General features: G+C 40.7%; 1 protein-coding gene across 2 annotated transcripts in view; it reads left to right on the top strand.

Annotated features, from left to right (window-relative positions):
* The window catches only part of LOC139771420 (ras-related and estrogen-regulated growth inhibitor), a 43169-nt gene that overhangs the window by 7719 nt on the left and 17694 nt on the right, over nucleotides 1-17756 (top strand). For both annotated transcript variants that reach the window (XM_071704170.1, XM_071704171.1), the window contains exons 2-4: nucleotides 1646-3308; nucleotides 7534-7590; nucleotides 12352-12428. In XM_071704170.1, the coding sequence (XP_071560271.1) occupies nucleotides 3248-3308; nucleotides 7534-7590; nucleotides 12352-12428 (195 nt within the window). In that variant the 5' untranslated portion in view covers nucleotides 1646-3247. The remainder of the gene's footprint in view (nucleotides 1-1645; nucleotides 3309-7533; nucleotides 7591-12351; nucleotides 12429-17756) is intronic.

Here is a 17756-nt window from a genome sequence, read left to right as displayed (position 1 = left end):
CGCCCGTGTCGTTTTACTCGATGAATATAATTTTCTTCCATTTAACATTATTCGATATAAAAATTTGATTTAATTTGTTTTGGTATATTTAAAAGTTACTTGATTCAATTCGGTTTATTTTAAGGATGAAAGGATAAAGGATGTGGAACGAGATAACCCTGCGAAAACAGTTTAGCACGACCAAAATATGATTTTGTAATAGAGTGCATTTTCAAAATTTATTCGCCGCATCGAGTGATTCTTATTGTATTATCGATGACTTCATATTTGTTGTCTCTTCGAAAACGCTGAATTGCGGTTTATTTAGGAATATGCTATATTACGATTAATAAACATATATCGGTTAAACGTGTTATGATCACGTATTTCGGCGAATTGTTCTTGCATTTTGAATGGACATTTAGGGGATTCTTTTTCTAACTCATTCATGATTTTACTTCGATCGTGTTTCTGTGATCGCACCCGGTTAATATTGGAAATTTCTCGCGTAATAGACACGATCGCAAGTTTATTATTTAAATGTATAATTCGAGTTATGAATTTTTATTCTATTCTCATTTTAATTTAGCACGCGTCGCAATTTACGATCGTGCTTTGTTGGTCAACATTGGGACGAGTTTCGCGATAAGGCCGCGTGAAAAGAATTTCTCGTGAATAATATCGTCGCGATGCGCCCTGGAAGATAATGAGGTTTAATACGTGATACGGGACGCGTTATCTAATCTAGGTGTCATTTAAAGCGTCGCAGAGGCGAGAATGAGAGGCGAGAGGTGACGATTTTGCGATTTTCAGCGCGTAAGAAGTTCGGGGGATTTTTCGCGCGTGTTTCATCACCCTGGGTATCAATTATTTCTCCGTTACGGCGATTGTCATGTACCGCCGTTATGTTTATTACTCCGCCATTACGTTAATTGTTCCTCCATTAATTATTTCCCCGCTACGTTGATTGCTTCCCCGTTTTTCCCTCAGTTACTTTCCGCTATATTATTTGCTTGTTTGTCGTATTGATTACTGTTTAGATTTTTTATTGTGATTAATTATAAACGTAGAGTATCTGGATAGTTTTTGCCATATCGGCGGCATCGATTGAAAGTACCTCAATTGCGAAACCGCAACTTTTGAGGAGAGTTTATTCTTACAATAACTTTCTTTCGTCGCGAGAGTTTTTTTTTTGCTTAGCAAACACAGTCACGTAGGCGGGAGAAAAGAATCAAATGCTCCAATAGTTAAACTTACGGCAACGGACGTGCTCCGAAATGACTTAATCTTTCATTCAAAATTAAACCCGCCACCTCTCTCGAAACGTTAAAATTAGCTCATTAGGCATTCAGCAAAAAGTGGCAAAAACAAAAACGTTGCACGTCGCCGCGGGGGATGGATGCATCCTACTTTTCTCGCGGTCGTCGTCTGCCGTCGTTTTCGCGCGCGAGCGAGAAGCGAGTAGGTATGCATCGGTGTGCGTGCATGCGTTCGTGCGTGCGTGCGTGCGTGCGTGCGTGCGTGCGTGCCTGCCTGTCCTTTTTTCGTAATCGCCGACGTGTCGGCGGCGCCAAGCTAGAAGACGCGGAGGAAGGCCGACGACCCGTTATAAATGGAACCAGAGAGACGGCATTTCTTGAATCGCTGCTTGTGTTGTTATTCGCAGCGCAGCGTCGGCCGCCGCGGGACGAGCGAGCGAGCGAGCGAGCGAGCGAGTGAACCAGGCTCGTTCGGAAGTCACCCTTGCTTTCGAAAGGTGCGAAAAAGGAGGACCGGCTTCGTAATTCTGAATCGAGCCATCGAGTTCGATGTCCGGCGTAAGGAGAGGAAGAACGCGAGATTTTTAAAGAAGCCAAAGAGGAAGCGCCAACTTTCTTCGCGTTCTTGCGCGATAAAGAGAAGCTGGAGCTACAGTTAATTAGTGCGTAAAGCGGTGAGGCATTGACACTTGCTGAGAAAAAGACGGAGAAAGAGAAAGAGAGAGTTGACAGTTGCGGATCAGCTCAAATCCTCGGCTTCCGCTTGTAAAAAATAAATGTCGCAAGTAGTGTCGTTAATCGTTCGGAAGTGATAAGTGAAGGGAACGGTGTAACTCCGATCGAATACACAATTGAATAATCACCGAATAGTTGGAGAACAGCTGAGCACAAAGATTTTCCCCAAGACAAAAGCTTCTTTGGAGTCTCACCGTGGAGAGAGAAAAGCAACGAGAGGGAATAACAAGAATAAATAAAGCTACATCACTAATGTGAGACTCGTCGTCTTCAAAATACCGGGAAATCGCGATAAGATAGCGACGTTGATAAACAGTCGCGCTCGTCGAGGGGGGCAGGCTGTGATTCCTGGACGAAAGACGCGAGGTGACAATCGCGGCTGCTGCCTTGGGAAAGGAGCACGAGCGCGCTCGATTCGGAGCTTCCAAGTGAATCGCAAGAGTTACGCAAGAACGTCGCGCGGCTGGAAAAGGGAGCTGTGTTACTCAACGCGCGGTTTTATCGCGCCGTTAAGGATCTCGCGCGCGAGGGAAGAGTCGCGCGCTCCTACGTGCCAGGCGGACTCGTAATCGCGGTTACGTTCGTTCGCCAGGTAGAAAACGACGCGCGGGACCGAGCGTCGGCTGCCCGTTCACCGGCCATCGCCACGATTTCCACTTACTCGCCGGGAATTAGCAGGGAAGGTTCCAATTAACGCTGCCATTAATAGCATCCGTATCTAAGCGGTGACGACTTCAGCTGACGATTAATCGATAACCGTCGATTAAATATCTGGATCGGGAACGAAGAACGAGAGCGAGAGAAGAGCTCTTTGCTGTTCCTTTTCGAAAATATCTTTGTGCTCTAACACTGCGCTATAATTATCAATTCTGTTTGATCTATATAATCCTTCTCAAACACTGGAACAAGACTCGTTCGTTTTCCTCGCAATCTCTCTCTTTCGCTCTTTTTACGGAAACGGGAGAGAACTTAATGGAGTGTACCAGAGATTAATTAGCGATCGATAATTACATCGCCGCGGAATTGAGCGGTGATGACTCGAGCAGATAATTGACCGTTCGTTACAGTAATTAATTCCGTAAGTGTGTCGCGATTATCGCGTGTGCTCGAAAAGGACTCCGGACCTTTTGTGCGCGCGAGAGTGTCAGTGTCCTGTCGAGGACCAGGATGTGAGTACAGCGGTAAAGTGCAAAGTGATGTAATTGGTACATCCGCCGCGAAGGAGCGATGTGTGATGCCAGCCCAGCCCGAATGACACTTAGCCCACGCAGCTGATGACAAACGTAAACAGGATCAAGGTGGTCGTCCTCGGCGGCCCCAGAGTCGGCAAATCAGGTGAATCTTCTTTTCTGTCTTTCGATTTTGCTTCATTCCCGCGTAAGGGGATATAACTCTCATTTATTTTCGTTATCTCTATTATCAGTGCCTCGAAATTCTAACAAAGAAATCAATGATTAATTGAATTCATCGATAATCTCCGTGTTAATTTTGTGAGATTTTTTTTGCTTGAGATTGCAAGAAATTATAATCAAATCGTGCAATGTTACTTCGTCATTATGATCTACGATAAGAGGAAGGTTTCGCGCGTTGACCTTGCACGGAATTGAACCGAATCTCGGACAGCGAAGAATAAATCTACGGAACCAATATTGATTTCCTCAGAATATGCGAACACGCTGTGATCGATGTCGTGTCGAAACCGATATCCATTCGCGAATAATATACGGCGAAAAGAGATGCGCAGGTCGATTATGGCGCAACGTCGTGAAATATTGAATCATGTCGGAAGGACGTTGATTATGGAGGACGATACTAATATCGCGTCGTCGTGCAGCGTGTAATTTCTGCGCGTTGTCTAATAGCGCACCGACGCAACGCATTGAATGAAAGTGCCGTTAAGATGAATACGCATAGTCCGCGGAATAATACGTTGCATTAGTTAACTCGACAGTCGCGCGACGCATACAAAGCGAGCAAACGAACGGCGATAAGGCGAGGTTCGCCGACCTCGAATAAATCCTATTAATAACCGCTAGGACCGGTCACCTTAATAAAGGCGCGCTCTTCGTTTTATTCTGATCTCGTCCATGATTCTCCTTCTTTCTCTGCTCACCAATTTTGCATCACGTTGCTTCACATTGTTGTTAAGTCACCGGAATGAACCAATCACCCACGAACCATCGCGTTGTTAAGTCGCCATTATTTTCGAAATTGCATCTTTCTAACATTATCAATTATATCTTTCTAAGATGCTAGATCTAGTAATGTCGGACTTCTCTGAAAATCTTCAATCATGAGATTTTTGGATCTTTAAATAAAGAGCTGCTTTGCTCGATCGCGTCACATTCTCGGAATGTTACGGACTGGCATTGTTCCAAGTTCGGGATTATTGCATTTTTTTGTGCGTGATCATATTTAATTGTGATTAGCTTCTGCGCGTTTCGCTGCCACGTACGATCGTGATTGCGGTAAAACACGCGACAATGTCGTCTGTTCCACTTTTTGCGATGAAAACGGTGCATTCTCACGCGGCAGCGGCGATGGGAAAGAGGGATATCTCGACGGGAGCGAATCCCTAAAAGTCCCTCGTGGGACCCCGCTGGGTATAATAAGGACCTCCGTCCACGTTATCGGATATCATTCTGAGTGCGCGAGGGGGGGAAAGGGAGGTCGCTGCGCGCCACGAAAATTCCCGCACGGTTGCAGCGGCAGGTTGTAAGATCTGGACATCCGATACATCCGTCTTGTTGCCCGCGGTGTTCGATTCTGGATACCGAATTTACGCGGTAACATTTCTTCCCTCGCATTATCGCACCTCCGCCTGACGTACGCGGTGATCTCGAAAGAACATCGTGTACACGCAAAATAACGTAACCGCAACTCTTTCACGATGAAGGAAACGAAGATCTTGCTTGGAAAAACTTGGAATTTGAACTTTTATTTCGGTACTAATTGTGTAATAGAAACTTGATTTTTTCGCAAAAATATCAGTAGCGTATATAGTATTTGAATCGGATATTTTTGCGAATGAATTGGAGCTTTCTTCAACGAGAAGTAGATTTCGCAAAAACTGCTGACAGTGAGGAATCATGAAAAGAATTATGGTCACGCGAGAAACGTGAGATTGTTATCTACAGCCATTTATCTGCATTAACGCTTATTGAAGAGGCAATTGGTGGTCCGCTACTCAAGCCGAGACGTGTTCATAAATTCATTTGGTCTAAACGACTTGCTTTATTGCCGTGTCACAAGAAAAGCGGACAGAATAGTAGCTCGTGGAAGCCGCGCTTCAACGAGTTTCTTTTCTGCAGGATCAATCTGAGGCTTTTATTATACCTTTTTGATGTTTTAAATATAGAACACTTTCTACATTACATGATTAAATTACGATTGAATATTTCATTTTTTAGAAAAATTACATTTTCCGTTATTTTGAGGTCTTGATAAGACAAATGTTTTTCAGTCAATAACACATTATTCTATTCGACAACTAAAAAAAATTATGTATCAAAAATTCGATCTGCGGTAAGAGATATAAAGTTAACAGGTCAAGATGACAATGAGTGAAATTTGTTCCAATAAAAGATTGTGTTGAATTTTTGGGGTGAAGAGAAAATTTTGACAATACAAGAGGATGCGTTTGGTTGATTACGTGCCTTACCATCCTTTTTGTCTTCTCATCCCCCATTCTTTTCTCTCTCTCGTTTTCTCTCTCGTTCTTCTTTCTCGTTCTTCTCTCTCGTTCTTCTCTCTCTTTCTGTGTCCCCTCCTATCCACAGCGATCGTGGCCGTAATTACTATTTTCTTACGTCCACCAAGCGGCTTATCCACCAACGATCTATCTATAGAACCCTGCGCTGGCATCGCACGTCGGCGAATGGCACTGCGAATGGCTGCGTTTTGCTCGTACCGTTGCATCTTCCACATTACACACAATTCTCCCCAGGTGACTTAATCGGCTTCCCTTTTATTCTTCTTCTTCGTTCTCTTCTTCCTGTTCGTTCTTCTCTCCACCCCGTTTTCTCTCTCTCCCTTTTTCTTTTTTATTTTGTACGTGGTCACTTGCGCTATCGGTCGAAAGACCTATATTATTTTCTTTTGGAGATTTTTACTAACACTTTTTGGAATTTTGCCATTTAATAGGAGGGGGGGGGGGAGATTATCCTTTCTCGCGGATATTATCTACAGCAACATCTCGCATTCTGCGTAAGTCATCGGTTATTTCTTCATAAATACAGCCGTCTCGGGCCCGCTATATTGTCATCGTTTACCCGAGTTGACCCTACGAAAGATAAGCATTTTATAAACACATTGTATCTGGCACGAGTATCGGGTTTCCCTCGCGTTTGGACTTGAGCGCGGATGCAGGAGAACGTGCTTTCATTAGACCCGGGCGCTTGGCACAGATTACTGTTGGGGCTATTAGGCATTACGAGCAACATTCTCGTGTCCACATCAATTACTCCGGTTCGCGCGGCCTGTATAGGATTACGCGCGACGTTGCCTCAATTTGATGACAGTCATTTCCAAGAGAGAATGTGTCTTCACTCGATTACCGAGTCACTTGGCACGGTGATGATCCGGATGTCTTTGCATGGTCCGTTGAAAATACAAAAATTTCTTATTTTTAATTTGTTGCAAATGCAAGATATTTAATTATAACAGCGTGATTTTTCATTGTACTAATAATTTTATCGTACTAATTTAGTGTTTATGTGCGAAATATAACAAAATAAGAAGGGTGATAAGATACTGTAGAGATTCTTATCTATGTGATATCTATAACTTCTTTGGTAAAATTAAATATAAAATACTCGCGCAATTTACGCGTTATTAGTAATATGTAATCCTTTTAAAAAGAATTTCCTTCTCTGAAGGGATTAGTTCCCGCTGGTCCATCGACTTTCCGCAAACGCGCGTTGAATCTGCGTTGAAATATCGTTGTCCAGCTGCACGGAGATATTTCGAAGATATGTACTCTATCTCTCATCTCAGCAAATAGCTCACGAATGAAGTTCTCTATTCCGTTTCTGCTCTCGCGTGTCTTTACCTCTCCTCTCCTCTCTTCGTGATATTTCCTCTTCCCTTTCGTCGTCGTCGTCGTCGTCGTCGCTAGGCTGGACTCGACGACAGATTTATAAACGATGTACCTACGAGTACGGAGCGGTACGGATCTATGTGCTTAATAAGTCTTGCGAGATTCGAACGACAACGGCGACGATGCGAGGACCGTCGTCAGCATGTTGAATCTTAGGCCGCGTTTCGCGCCGCAACGAAACGGAATTTGTGATGCAAGAAATTTATCAACCGGCAACCCACAAGAAAACCCGTTCCCCGATATTTATGGTTTCTTTATTAATACTGAAAATAAGTTAATGGCGTTTCGACACCTGCGCATGGGCGCGCGTCCTTCTAGCTACAGAACGAAAATGCGCCTTCTTCTATTATTACTTGTAATTACGATTCCGTAGACGTATTATCAGATTCATTAATTACAATTACGATTATTTACGAGATCGTTTTTGTAGCTAATCAATTTCTTTTTCTCTTTCTGTTGCAGCTGTGGTTGTGCGGTACTTGACGAGGCGATACATCGGCGAGTACAGCTCGACCAGTGGTAAGTGTTTCTTCATTATCCCTTTTTTCTCCTCAAGATAATTGCCAATTGCGAAGCATGAATGATTGCGGCCATTCGTTGCTAATTTCGAGGCGTCATATTCTGGATAAATGTCCAGTTCATATCTAAGTTCTCTTTCTCGCTTGCTATCGACTTATCTCCCGGGAGGCGGCTCTGACTCGAGCGCGCGCGCGAAATGCTCACCCCGTGATACAGAACGCGAATCTAAATCTTGATCGGTGCCCCTCGCGTGCTCCGGCGGGATACCGCGACGGAAAAATCCACCGTGAAATATTCTCGCGCTCGAAACCGGACTCTAATTCAAGGGTACCGATGAAAAATCTTAATCATGGCGCCTCGCGAGCGATGTCCCGAGGGCGGATTCTAGCGGTCACAGAAATACACGTGATACGAGGGTAGGGCAGCAGCGGGGTTTAGAGGGAGAGAGATAGAGAGAAGGAGAAAGAGAGAGAGAGAGAGAGAGAGACGCAACAGACACCTGGACCCGTGGAGGGCGGAGATTTAAACACTCGATATGAAATAGAGCCTATGGGGAGGGTCCGCAGAATGCAGATCTCTCCCATAACTCATGCAGGCTACTTCGCCGTAATAATTGCCGTGCACGCCCGCGGACGTATAAGCTACGACGGCGAGTTTCGCGGATATCCGAGCCGCCTGGAAAAATTCACCGTGAAGTATTGTCCCCTTAACCCTGAACCGGCCGGCCGCTCGTATTTTTGTAACACCTCTACGGCCGAGCCGGCTGTACATCCTCGCCGGCGAGTACCACGCCGTTTTATCACGATCGCAGATAGTTACAGGGATATTATTGCGACGATAATCGATGCGCTTGAAGGAAAATAATTATGTAAAATATGTAAATTTATTTGATTAGGATAGATTATAGATAAAACTGACTGAATGGGATTTCATCTGCATTCAGGATGACGTTTCCTTTTTGAAAAAGGATTTAATTCTGTGTATTGACATAAGACAGGTGTGAAAATCATTATATTAACTATTTCAGTCCTCATACATTTTTTTTCTAATGCTTTTCACAGATGTTAATGATTTATGTTAGATATATATATTTTTTCTTTTAAACTAAATTGGATGATTAAAAACTTAGTAATCTAAATAAATATAGTAATCTAAATTAAACTCGGGAAAATGTTTGTGCAATTTCTCGAGCAGCTTGTACGAAAAAAAATAATATAAAGCTTCTTGGATAGAAGATTTACAAGAAGAAGACTTATAAGTCAATTTGCACGAAGTTTCTCTTTACTTTCTTTGCAACCGCATCCACGTAATGTAATGTGCGGAAAGCTTTCCCGCACAATAGCGCAATCATCGATTTATCGAATTTCTCTCGTGTATAACTGGCACTCGGAATCAATCTTGATTCCTATCAATCTATAATGCCGCGATCGATAATGCCGGACGAGTGTAGAAGGGTGCCGCCACAATTGCTCTCTCCTACTATCGGTATTAATTAATTTCCTGGGAAAATGATGGATAATCGTTCTTGAATGTAACCAGGAAGCGGATAATCTCATGTGTTCCCCCTCAATCGAGGAGGGAGATAATCGCTCAATCGATCCTCGAAGATGACGCCATGAATGTTACAAACTGATCGTCGTCCATCTAGGATCGATAAAAAATGATAAGAATAATGACGGATAAAAAACTGCGACTCAGACACGACCCAAGGTCTGAAGATATTATACAGACTGCTTTACATAAAATAAATCCCATCAGGAAATATCAGAGATGTAAAAGAATATTGGATAAATATTTTAATTGACATTATAAAAAAAAAATCTTCTCTTGTTACCCTTTTTACATTTTTTAGGTCACGTAGAATTTTTTGGCAGTAATAGCATAAAATTTTAGGATTTTAATAATCTATTTGGATTTTTGTAGTTAGAAGTATCGAAATATTGAGTCTTCAATTTCATTAATTTAAGATTTATCGACTTTAAGAATTGATTAAGGTCGAGACGGCCTTCGTATGCAATAGCTTCTTCATCTTCTCGGTACATCTTGTGTGAAACGAATCGAAAATGCGTCGACACTTTGTGCGACTCGTGCGCGGATTATCGCGCACACTTTCGTTCCCGATAGTTGGAGAATCACTTTTCCGAAGAAAACGCCCTCGAACGGTGAAAGCGGGGCCATTGATTTTCTTCAGTTTGCGTAGGTAATGTGGCGAACAAAACGTGGAAAAATTCTTTAGCGCGTTAATAAAAAAATAATATTTTTGTGAATCTAAAGATATCAATAGAAAAAGTAACAAATGAAAAGGATACTCTAAAATTTTTATTATATTTTGTTACTAATAAGATTATGACGTTAAATAATTTTAAAACAAATTTGGGAATTTTAAAGTAAATTGCAGGAAATAAAATAAATCTCAAGTTTAAAAAGTCTGAAAATATACACTGAGAAAAAAAATTGTTAATCCGAAAAAATATTTAGTCCGATACGTTCAACTAAACATTTTAGTTAGTTAACTAAACATTAGTTGTTTCAACAATTTATTTAGTTTCTTTAATCAAGAATTAATTAATTTAACTAATGTTTAGTTAACTAACTAAAATGTTTAGTTGAACGAAACGGATTAATTATTTTTTGGGACTAACAAATTTTTTTTCTTAGTGTAGGATTTCAAATATAAAAATATTTTAATTAAAATACAGAAATATATCTGGATATGTATATAAAAACATATAAGAATTCAGAAATGTGAGAGTTTAAGGAGAGTTAAGGATCTGACTATCTCCACTCTCTGAATCTCTCTCGATCTTCACGAAAAAGATCTCTCTCTTTTTTTTTCTCGTAAATTTAGACATCTAAACATGCAAGCGGTGATAGCGATGGGTACTTTCGAAACAGCCACTTTATATTGGCTTCCACCGCACGACTTAAATTTCGAAGGAAATCTCTCGAAGGAAGATCGAGGATGATCTCTTTACCGGCAATTTCGATTACAAGGCATTCGTACACGAGCGCGGCGACGTCGTTTTACGGGACTCGGGGGAGATAATCGGTCCTTTTCATCTCTCGCCACGATGCAGTGTACTTGTTATTATTTTGATCTCGATTAACAATGCAAATCTCTCTTTGCGTGGAATAATTCCAGGGAATGATTTAGAAAGCGAGTCTCGTTGTATTGTCGATTCTCTGGCCGTGCGCGTGCACGGATGGGAACGTTTTGTCCGTGCACGGAGAAGATTGCATCGTGCATCCCGTTCCTCCAATAGATCGACAATAGATCACGTATCGGAGATGGATCTCTGGCAGAAGCCGAATCCGCGCGATCGGTGACAGTTATACACTTCCAGTTGCACCCGACGAAAGTGTGTCACGGTTACTTCTTATTTTTCGTCAACTTACAGCTTTTATTGTATCTCCTCATACTTTCGTTTTCTTAGAAATTAAATCTGGTACTTTTATCAAAGTTTCTCATCAAAGATTTAACTTTCCATGTCGTCCGATATGCAAATAGTTCCTGTATTTAGATGGGACTACAATTAGATTTCTCGACTCCTGCATATACGTCCACTTTATTTACTCGGAAATAATTCCGTTCGTTAAATTTCATCCTTCAGCCTTAGCTTATCTCCGCTTATCTAGATCGCTCGATTTCTTTCCACAAGCGCAGAAGAAATCTTTGCGTCTTGCATGCAGAGTTCAAATTACATCTCGCGGTCTTGGAAGCTTGTTTTTCCGCACGCTCCGATGTTTCTCGCGCACATGGAGGATGCAATGAATTTTCCGTCGCAACGCTTGGTCAGGTCGTCCCTCCATCAGCATTGTCCGGCAATAAAACTTTCTCGAGCGTAACGGCCGCTAATATAACGAGCATCCTTATTTGCTTGTTTCTGCGCCTCTTCGACTTCACGCTGCCGACACTACGAGGTGTTCATGAGTTTATTTATCGTTTATTTATTGTGCTTATCCTGTTAGGGCTACTGTGTTCGACGTATTTCCGCGTCTCCTCTCCTTCTTCTTCTCCTTAGGCGCACGTGCTCCTCGAGCGCTCTAATCAGTTCCGAGAAATATGAGCTTTCCCTTTTTCATCCGTTCTGTCGAAAGTGTAAACTGAAGATTTAAAAGTTCCAGTATTCAAAAATATGAGGCGCGACGAATATCAAAGTCCAAGAATTTAAATATTTGAATATGTTAAACTCTAGAAACCGCGAGAAACTAAAAGTCCAACAGTCCGAAAGGCCTCGATTTTAATGTAAAACGAAAAAGTACAGAAATTTATTACATCAAAGATAATAGAAATGCGAACATTCAAAATTGTAATTCGAATACGTAATAAACATTTGCGGGTATTTTCAAGGATTGCCTACGTGGGCGAATAATTCAAGCGTGTAACGATCGAAAAATGCAAATCTTAATACGCGGTTGTTCGAATCTGTTTGATCACAAATTTCAAACGAAAGCCACGCGTCATTGTCAATGATCGTAATGACATAGCAGTGAGCGTCGGCGTAACTAATTGGAATTGTCGTTACTAACTGCTACGGCACTTTCGCGCATTAGCTGCGTTTTCTATATACTTGAGAAAATGTCGCTTAAACATATCCAAAGAGCTCGAAGAGTATCTTCGAAATGATGCCGATTAAGGAAGATTACTTCGTCTGTCGTTGTTTTTGATTTATCTCGCGAGTTACACGAGATCTTAGAGCGATAGTAATCGAACTAGAGACATTATGATCAATTAAATACATTAATTTCTACTTGTTGCAGATTTTCTCTATCGACACAGCGTCACCATTGATAATGTCACGACGGAGGTCGAGATACTTGACACGTCCAGGTGCGAGGTAAGTTTTTACAACAGTCATATTTAATTTAATCAATAAGTTAAATCTTAATATACGTATTTAATATTGTAACAAAATAATATGTTTTCAATATTAATTATATCAGAGAATAAAAACTCTTTGACGGAATGTGAGGGGAGCAACTTAAAGATTATTTTTTAGAGTCTTAAAAATTTCGGATTAAAAAATTAATCTAAAAAGTTAACTATCCTAAAAATTATCCTAGTTTTTCTTGTAATTACATTAAAAGATTATATCATCTCGCTGTTAAATAAATTACAGTACTCGAAATTACAAAAATGTGCTTTTCTTACTAGATTTTCATGCGCAATCGTCTTTATGGCGAGCTGAACAGTTCGATTTATTTATCTGAATCACATTCGATTGCGTGCGCTCTCGTCTCGCGAGGGTAATAAATAATGCATCGATGCAACGGTATCCTGTGTCCTTTCGTGAATCTTTTATCCTCGTGATCAAGGAAAAGGTCCTGCGTGCGCTTGCGAAATGAATTCGCCTCGCGACGTGCCAAGACGAGGCAGGATCTTTCAAGGGCCCGGTCTAAATATATCTTCTTTCAACGGAGGCCTCCGTATATAATATAGGGCTCCCGCAGTCCTTAAGGCCCACATCCATCATACGCTGGCAAAATAACGAGCGACTCGCAAATCGCGAAGGCGATATTTCTGCAGAGCGACTTTGAATACTCGACACGCGTGTCCCATTCACAAAAATCGCTATTTTATGAGATCTAGATAAATTTCATTTTATACTTTAGATGAAAATGCCATAGAATTCAACAAACATTGAAAACTATTGTGTCTTCACCTAATTATAATATATATGTGTATTAATATTTAGTACACTGGTTTCTGATATAGGTATTCAGATTAATTTCGCATTTTATTTTAAAATATATTTACGCGTTTCTCACAATCAGAATATATAGTACTTTGTAATATATAATGCTTTCTACTTTTTAACGTATGTTATGTGTATTCGAGACACATACACTTTCCATACGATACTTTCTCTGAAAAATGATACTTAACTGCGAATCTCTTCTCGCAGACAACCGACTCCAGGTCGATCGTCTCTACCTGACCTTTCCTAACCCAATTCGTCTAGAACACAGCAACGAACGTCGCGCTGAGGCGGAAGTCCTGCGAGCTGGCCCGTTAGCGTATTTGAATTGAATAACGAACGTCTTTAAATTCTAGGGGACTGCGAATGCGACTGCGATTGCACGAACAACACGTGGCTTCACCTGTCGCGACCAGAGAGCTTGTTGGAATTCCAGCGAGGTCGCTTATAGCATGTCGAATAAGGCATTGTTCTCCTTTTTCACTGAAATCATTGTTGTTCGACACGAACGTAAACACAACGGAAATTTTGATATTGATCTACGATTCTTGAAGTTTTCCATTTATATTCTGTAAAGTTAAAGAGTTTAGGTTTTAAAAGTTCAAAGACACGCGAAATTTCTAAACTAGACAATCCCGAGATTGTGATGTGATCGTTTTTTTTAGTCTAATTCTTAAAATCTCAAATTTTTTTAGTTTGTCTTGTTAAAGCTTAAAATGCGATTTTACAACATGAAATCAGACTTTCTCAGAAAATTTCTGATTTTCTAAGAATTCAAAGTCTCTAAGTTTTTTTTACGATCTCAAGCTTTAAGTCATTTAAAACTATCCAAGAAGATAAACTGTTATATTATTGAAACAAGACAGACTTTCCTTGTAATTTGATAACAGCACGGAAGGTAGCTTTACGCGGCGAGAGAATAAATAAGTTGCAATTTTTTTTTTGCGGGTCTCCGGCTTCGGTTCGTTTTGGCATTTAACTGTATCTTTCCCTCGATGAGCGGTGAGAAAGTTCATTCATAGAAAGTATTTCCTACTTAAGTTCAAGTATTGCGACTCTGTGGCGCCTTTTCAATGTGGCAGAATGACTGCGTGCATTTATTACGTTAGAGTTAAACGTCAACGTCATACTAAAGAACAGATTTTCAATGTTCGAATAACTTTAACCACATTCTCATTAATTTATATTTAGTTGTCATATCAGAGAGACATAATAAAAATGTTAAGAAGGTTCATTTTTCCTTTTTTTTTTATAACGCATAAAAGTGATTCATTCTAATATAATTTGTCGCTCAACTCAAAATATCTCGAATGTATTTGAGGCCTCTTCTCCTGGGAGGCGAGATAATTTCCGCAGGATGCAGGTTTTAAGAGACATTTTAAAGCGGATTTCTAAAAGTCGCTCTTCTCACGAGCTCCTCACACGCACATTGCTACACCGACACCCCGTTGGTTATTCGGTAGCCCCGCAACGAGACTCGATCAGGCCCGGGTTGTTTTTAGCAAACTGGTTTTTCTACCCGGGGCTTACAATTACCGGCTTCCTTTTTTGCGCTGCTCCCTGAATGTTTGCACCTGTCGCTTAAAAGGCCGCGAACCGTGATCCGCAGGACGGCAGGCTAGACGCGATTCTTCGAATTCTACATTTCATTGAATGAATTGATATATATATTTATATTCCTTACTTCCTATAGATTTTCACGTTGTCAGATTTTTGAACTTTTAAATTTTTTAATTTTTTTAAATCCATGACAGGATCTTTCAAGTTTTTATGTTCAGGCAATCAAGTTCTAATAGATTTTCATATTAATGAGAATTTTAAAAGTTTTATGTTTTATTATTTCTGAAATGTTTATTTTTTCAATTTTTAGAGCATTATTCCTTTTCAGATTCGCGACTCAAGCTTTAAATTTTACTCGCGATAATTTCAATATTTAAATTATCTCTCTTAGATACGACTGCACCATTAACCGACGCTACACGACTCGCAAACAATGCTTGTCCATTTAGAGAACCTTGTACGTGAAACGCGTAAAGATGCATGTACCGTTAGCCTGGATACAATAAATAATCTGGAACAGGAAGCGATGTCGGCGATTTGTACGTACGTGTATAAAATTACGTTTTAAACGCCCCTTTGCCTGCTAACATTGTTGAATACTCTTGAAAATATTTCGACACGGACTTTACATTTAAATATAAAAATATTTTGGCAATATTAGATTTATATTTATAAAGATAAAAAATTCACTACTAATATTTATACATAGATAGGTGGCTTCTGCGATTTTTGTTTCTCAAAGTTTTTAATTTTAAAAGTTTTAGATGCGATATTTTGAGATTTTTGTATAATCTTCAGTTCTTGCTGAACTCGATATTTGAAGTAAATAAAAATATTTCGAATTTAGTTAGTTTAGCAAGAAAACTATGGCGGGAATGTCGTTGGGGAACAGGATCTAGGAAGATCAATATCGATGTGGATCAGTGTGGCAGTGGTGCAGGAAGTCGATGTAGAAGAAGCGGATCATTAAATACACTATCAGCGGACACTTCTCTAACTCCTCTGTACCAATATATCACGTTCAACGCGTGAGGTCCCATTGTGAACGAGACTTTTAAGTCGGTCCCCCTTTTACTCCCGGCAAATCTCCGCGAAACTCCACCGCGCGCGCGCCAGGATCAATCAATCCTGGACAACGCGCTGTTTATCACGGCTGCAACATTTACGAGCAACATATCGTTTTCATCTCGACATTTTTGTTATCAGGTTGCGTCGACTATAACTCACGTTCAACTTCAGTAAATCCGAAAGCTGTCGACTGTTGTGCGACTAAAAAAAACCTTTCAACTTTTTTTTTACATTGGAATATGATTGTACAGACGTTTACCTGCACGTTCTATGTCTCTAAATTTCAAACGTCAATTTATTTCAGTTAAATTCCAATTTTCAAATTTTATTTTCAAGTTTCGTAACTTCAGTGCTGTCACGTTTGCAAGATCAGGCTTCCAGTTTTCTCCAGGTTCCAGGTTCCAAATTTTCACGTTTCGGAATTTGATCTCTTTCGAGGTGCTTGATATCTATCTTTATGTTCCCAAGCTCGTAAACGTTCGAGTTGCTAAAGCTCTTAAATTACCGAGGAACCCAGGCTCTCATGTTCCTCGTGAGAGAGAGGACCCAGATTCTGACTATCTCACCTATCTGAGAGACGTGCAACGGGGTATTAGAACAAACAGCCGATAATTCGTTGCTAAGGTAAGGCCTCGGCCGTGCCAGTAAAATACATAATGCATCGTACATTCACGGTGTTATCTTTCCAATTATCCCTGCATTCCTCTTTTGCGATATCTAACCGCGATATTACGCTTAGCGTATTTAATACCATAGGGGGAAGTGGCATAAATTCGCAGGCACATCTCGCGTTTCGACCGCGATACGATACGCTGAATATTATCGCTGCTGCATCCTCGAATACATTGTAGAATCGCAATTATCATCTTTCTTCTAATCATGCATAAATTGGTAACAAATATTTTATAGAATTACCAACTTCTTTTTAGTTCTTATTATTAATAAAAAAAGATGACGTCAGATGGATTAAATTTTTTTTCTATATACATAATTGTTCTCTCTCTCTCTCTCTCTCTCTCTCTCTCTCTCTCTCTCTCTCTCTCTCTCTCTCTCTCTCTCTCTATCCTTTTCTAATATATTGAAAAGTACCACAATATTCATTTAATATTTTTGTTCTCTATAAATATACGCTTATTTATCGCATTATAACCACTTGTGAAAAATATAAACGTTTTTGAAATATTGTTTTATGACATGTACCCTGCTTCGGTGTAGCTGCGCGTAAATCGACTCGATTCACTTATCGTTATAGCTTTATGAGTTGTAATTTAGTGTGAACCGCGTATCTTTTTCCGCAGCGGAACTTCTCGCCTCGATGATAGCTAATCGCGTTGCGCCGGACGTTACGAGGATGCCGCGGCTTAAAGGGCACATAAGCCTCGCACCTAAACGCGCTCTAATCTACGGAATTATCCGTTTCCGACATTCCTACGTAACGTGCATCCTGATATCCCGATACGCGCTCGCTCGACGATACCGGGTGCGATCTACCGGCATTTAAAGTGCACGAACCCATTGAGCGCATGTGGTCAACGTCCGCGTTGCGCTCGCACTTTTCGAGCTAGAACGCTCGAGTAGCGGATACCGATCCCCCAATCGCCGTTAAGATACGCCTGAAAATCGGCCGACCAAGACGATTCACCGTACAAATGTCCTTGCAGATAAGCGCCACGCAAGGCTGGCCGCAATCTTCGTTCGCCAACAAGGAAGTGTCCGGTTCCAAATGTCATTTGTTACATTATTTAATTTCTGCTACTTGATACAGGTCTTTTCTAAAATCTATACCTTTTCGGGGATAATTCATTATTTTCCTTGTTATAAGCAGTCCGTCGAAAGATA

This window comes from Temnothorax nylanderi, unplaced genomic scaffold (genome assembly GCF_030848795.1).
Source record: "Temnothorax nylanderi isolate EJ_2023f unplaced genomic scaffold, tnyl_v1.0 TNYL_tig0039_pilon, whole genome shotgun sequence".
Lineage (NCBI taxonomy): Eukaryota > Metazoa > Arthropoda > Insecta > Hymenoptera > Formicidae > Temnothorax > Temnothorax nylanderi.
This window is presented reverse-complemented; position numbering and strand designations above follow the sequence as displayed.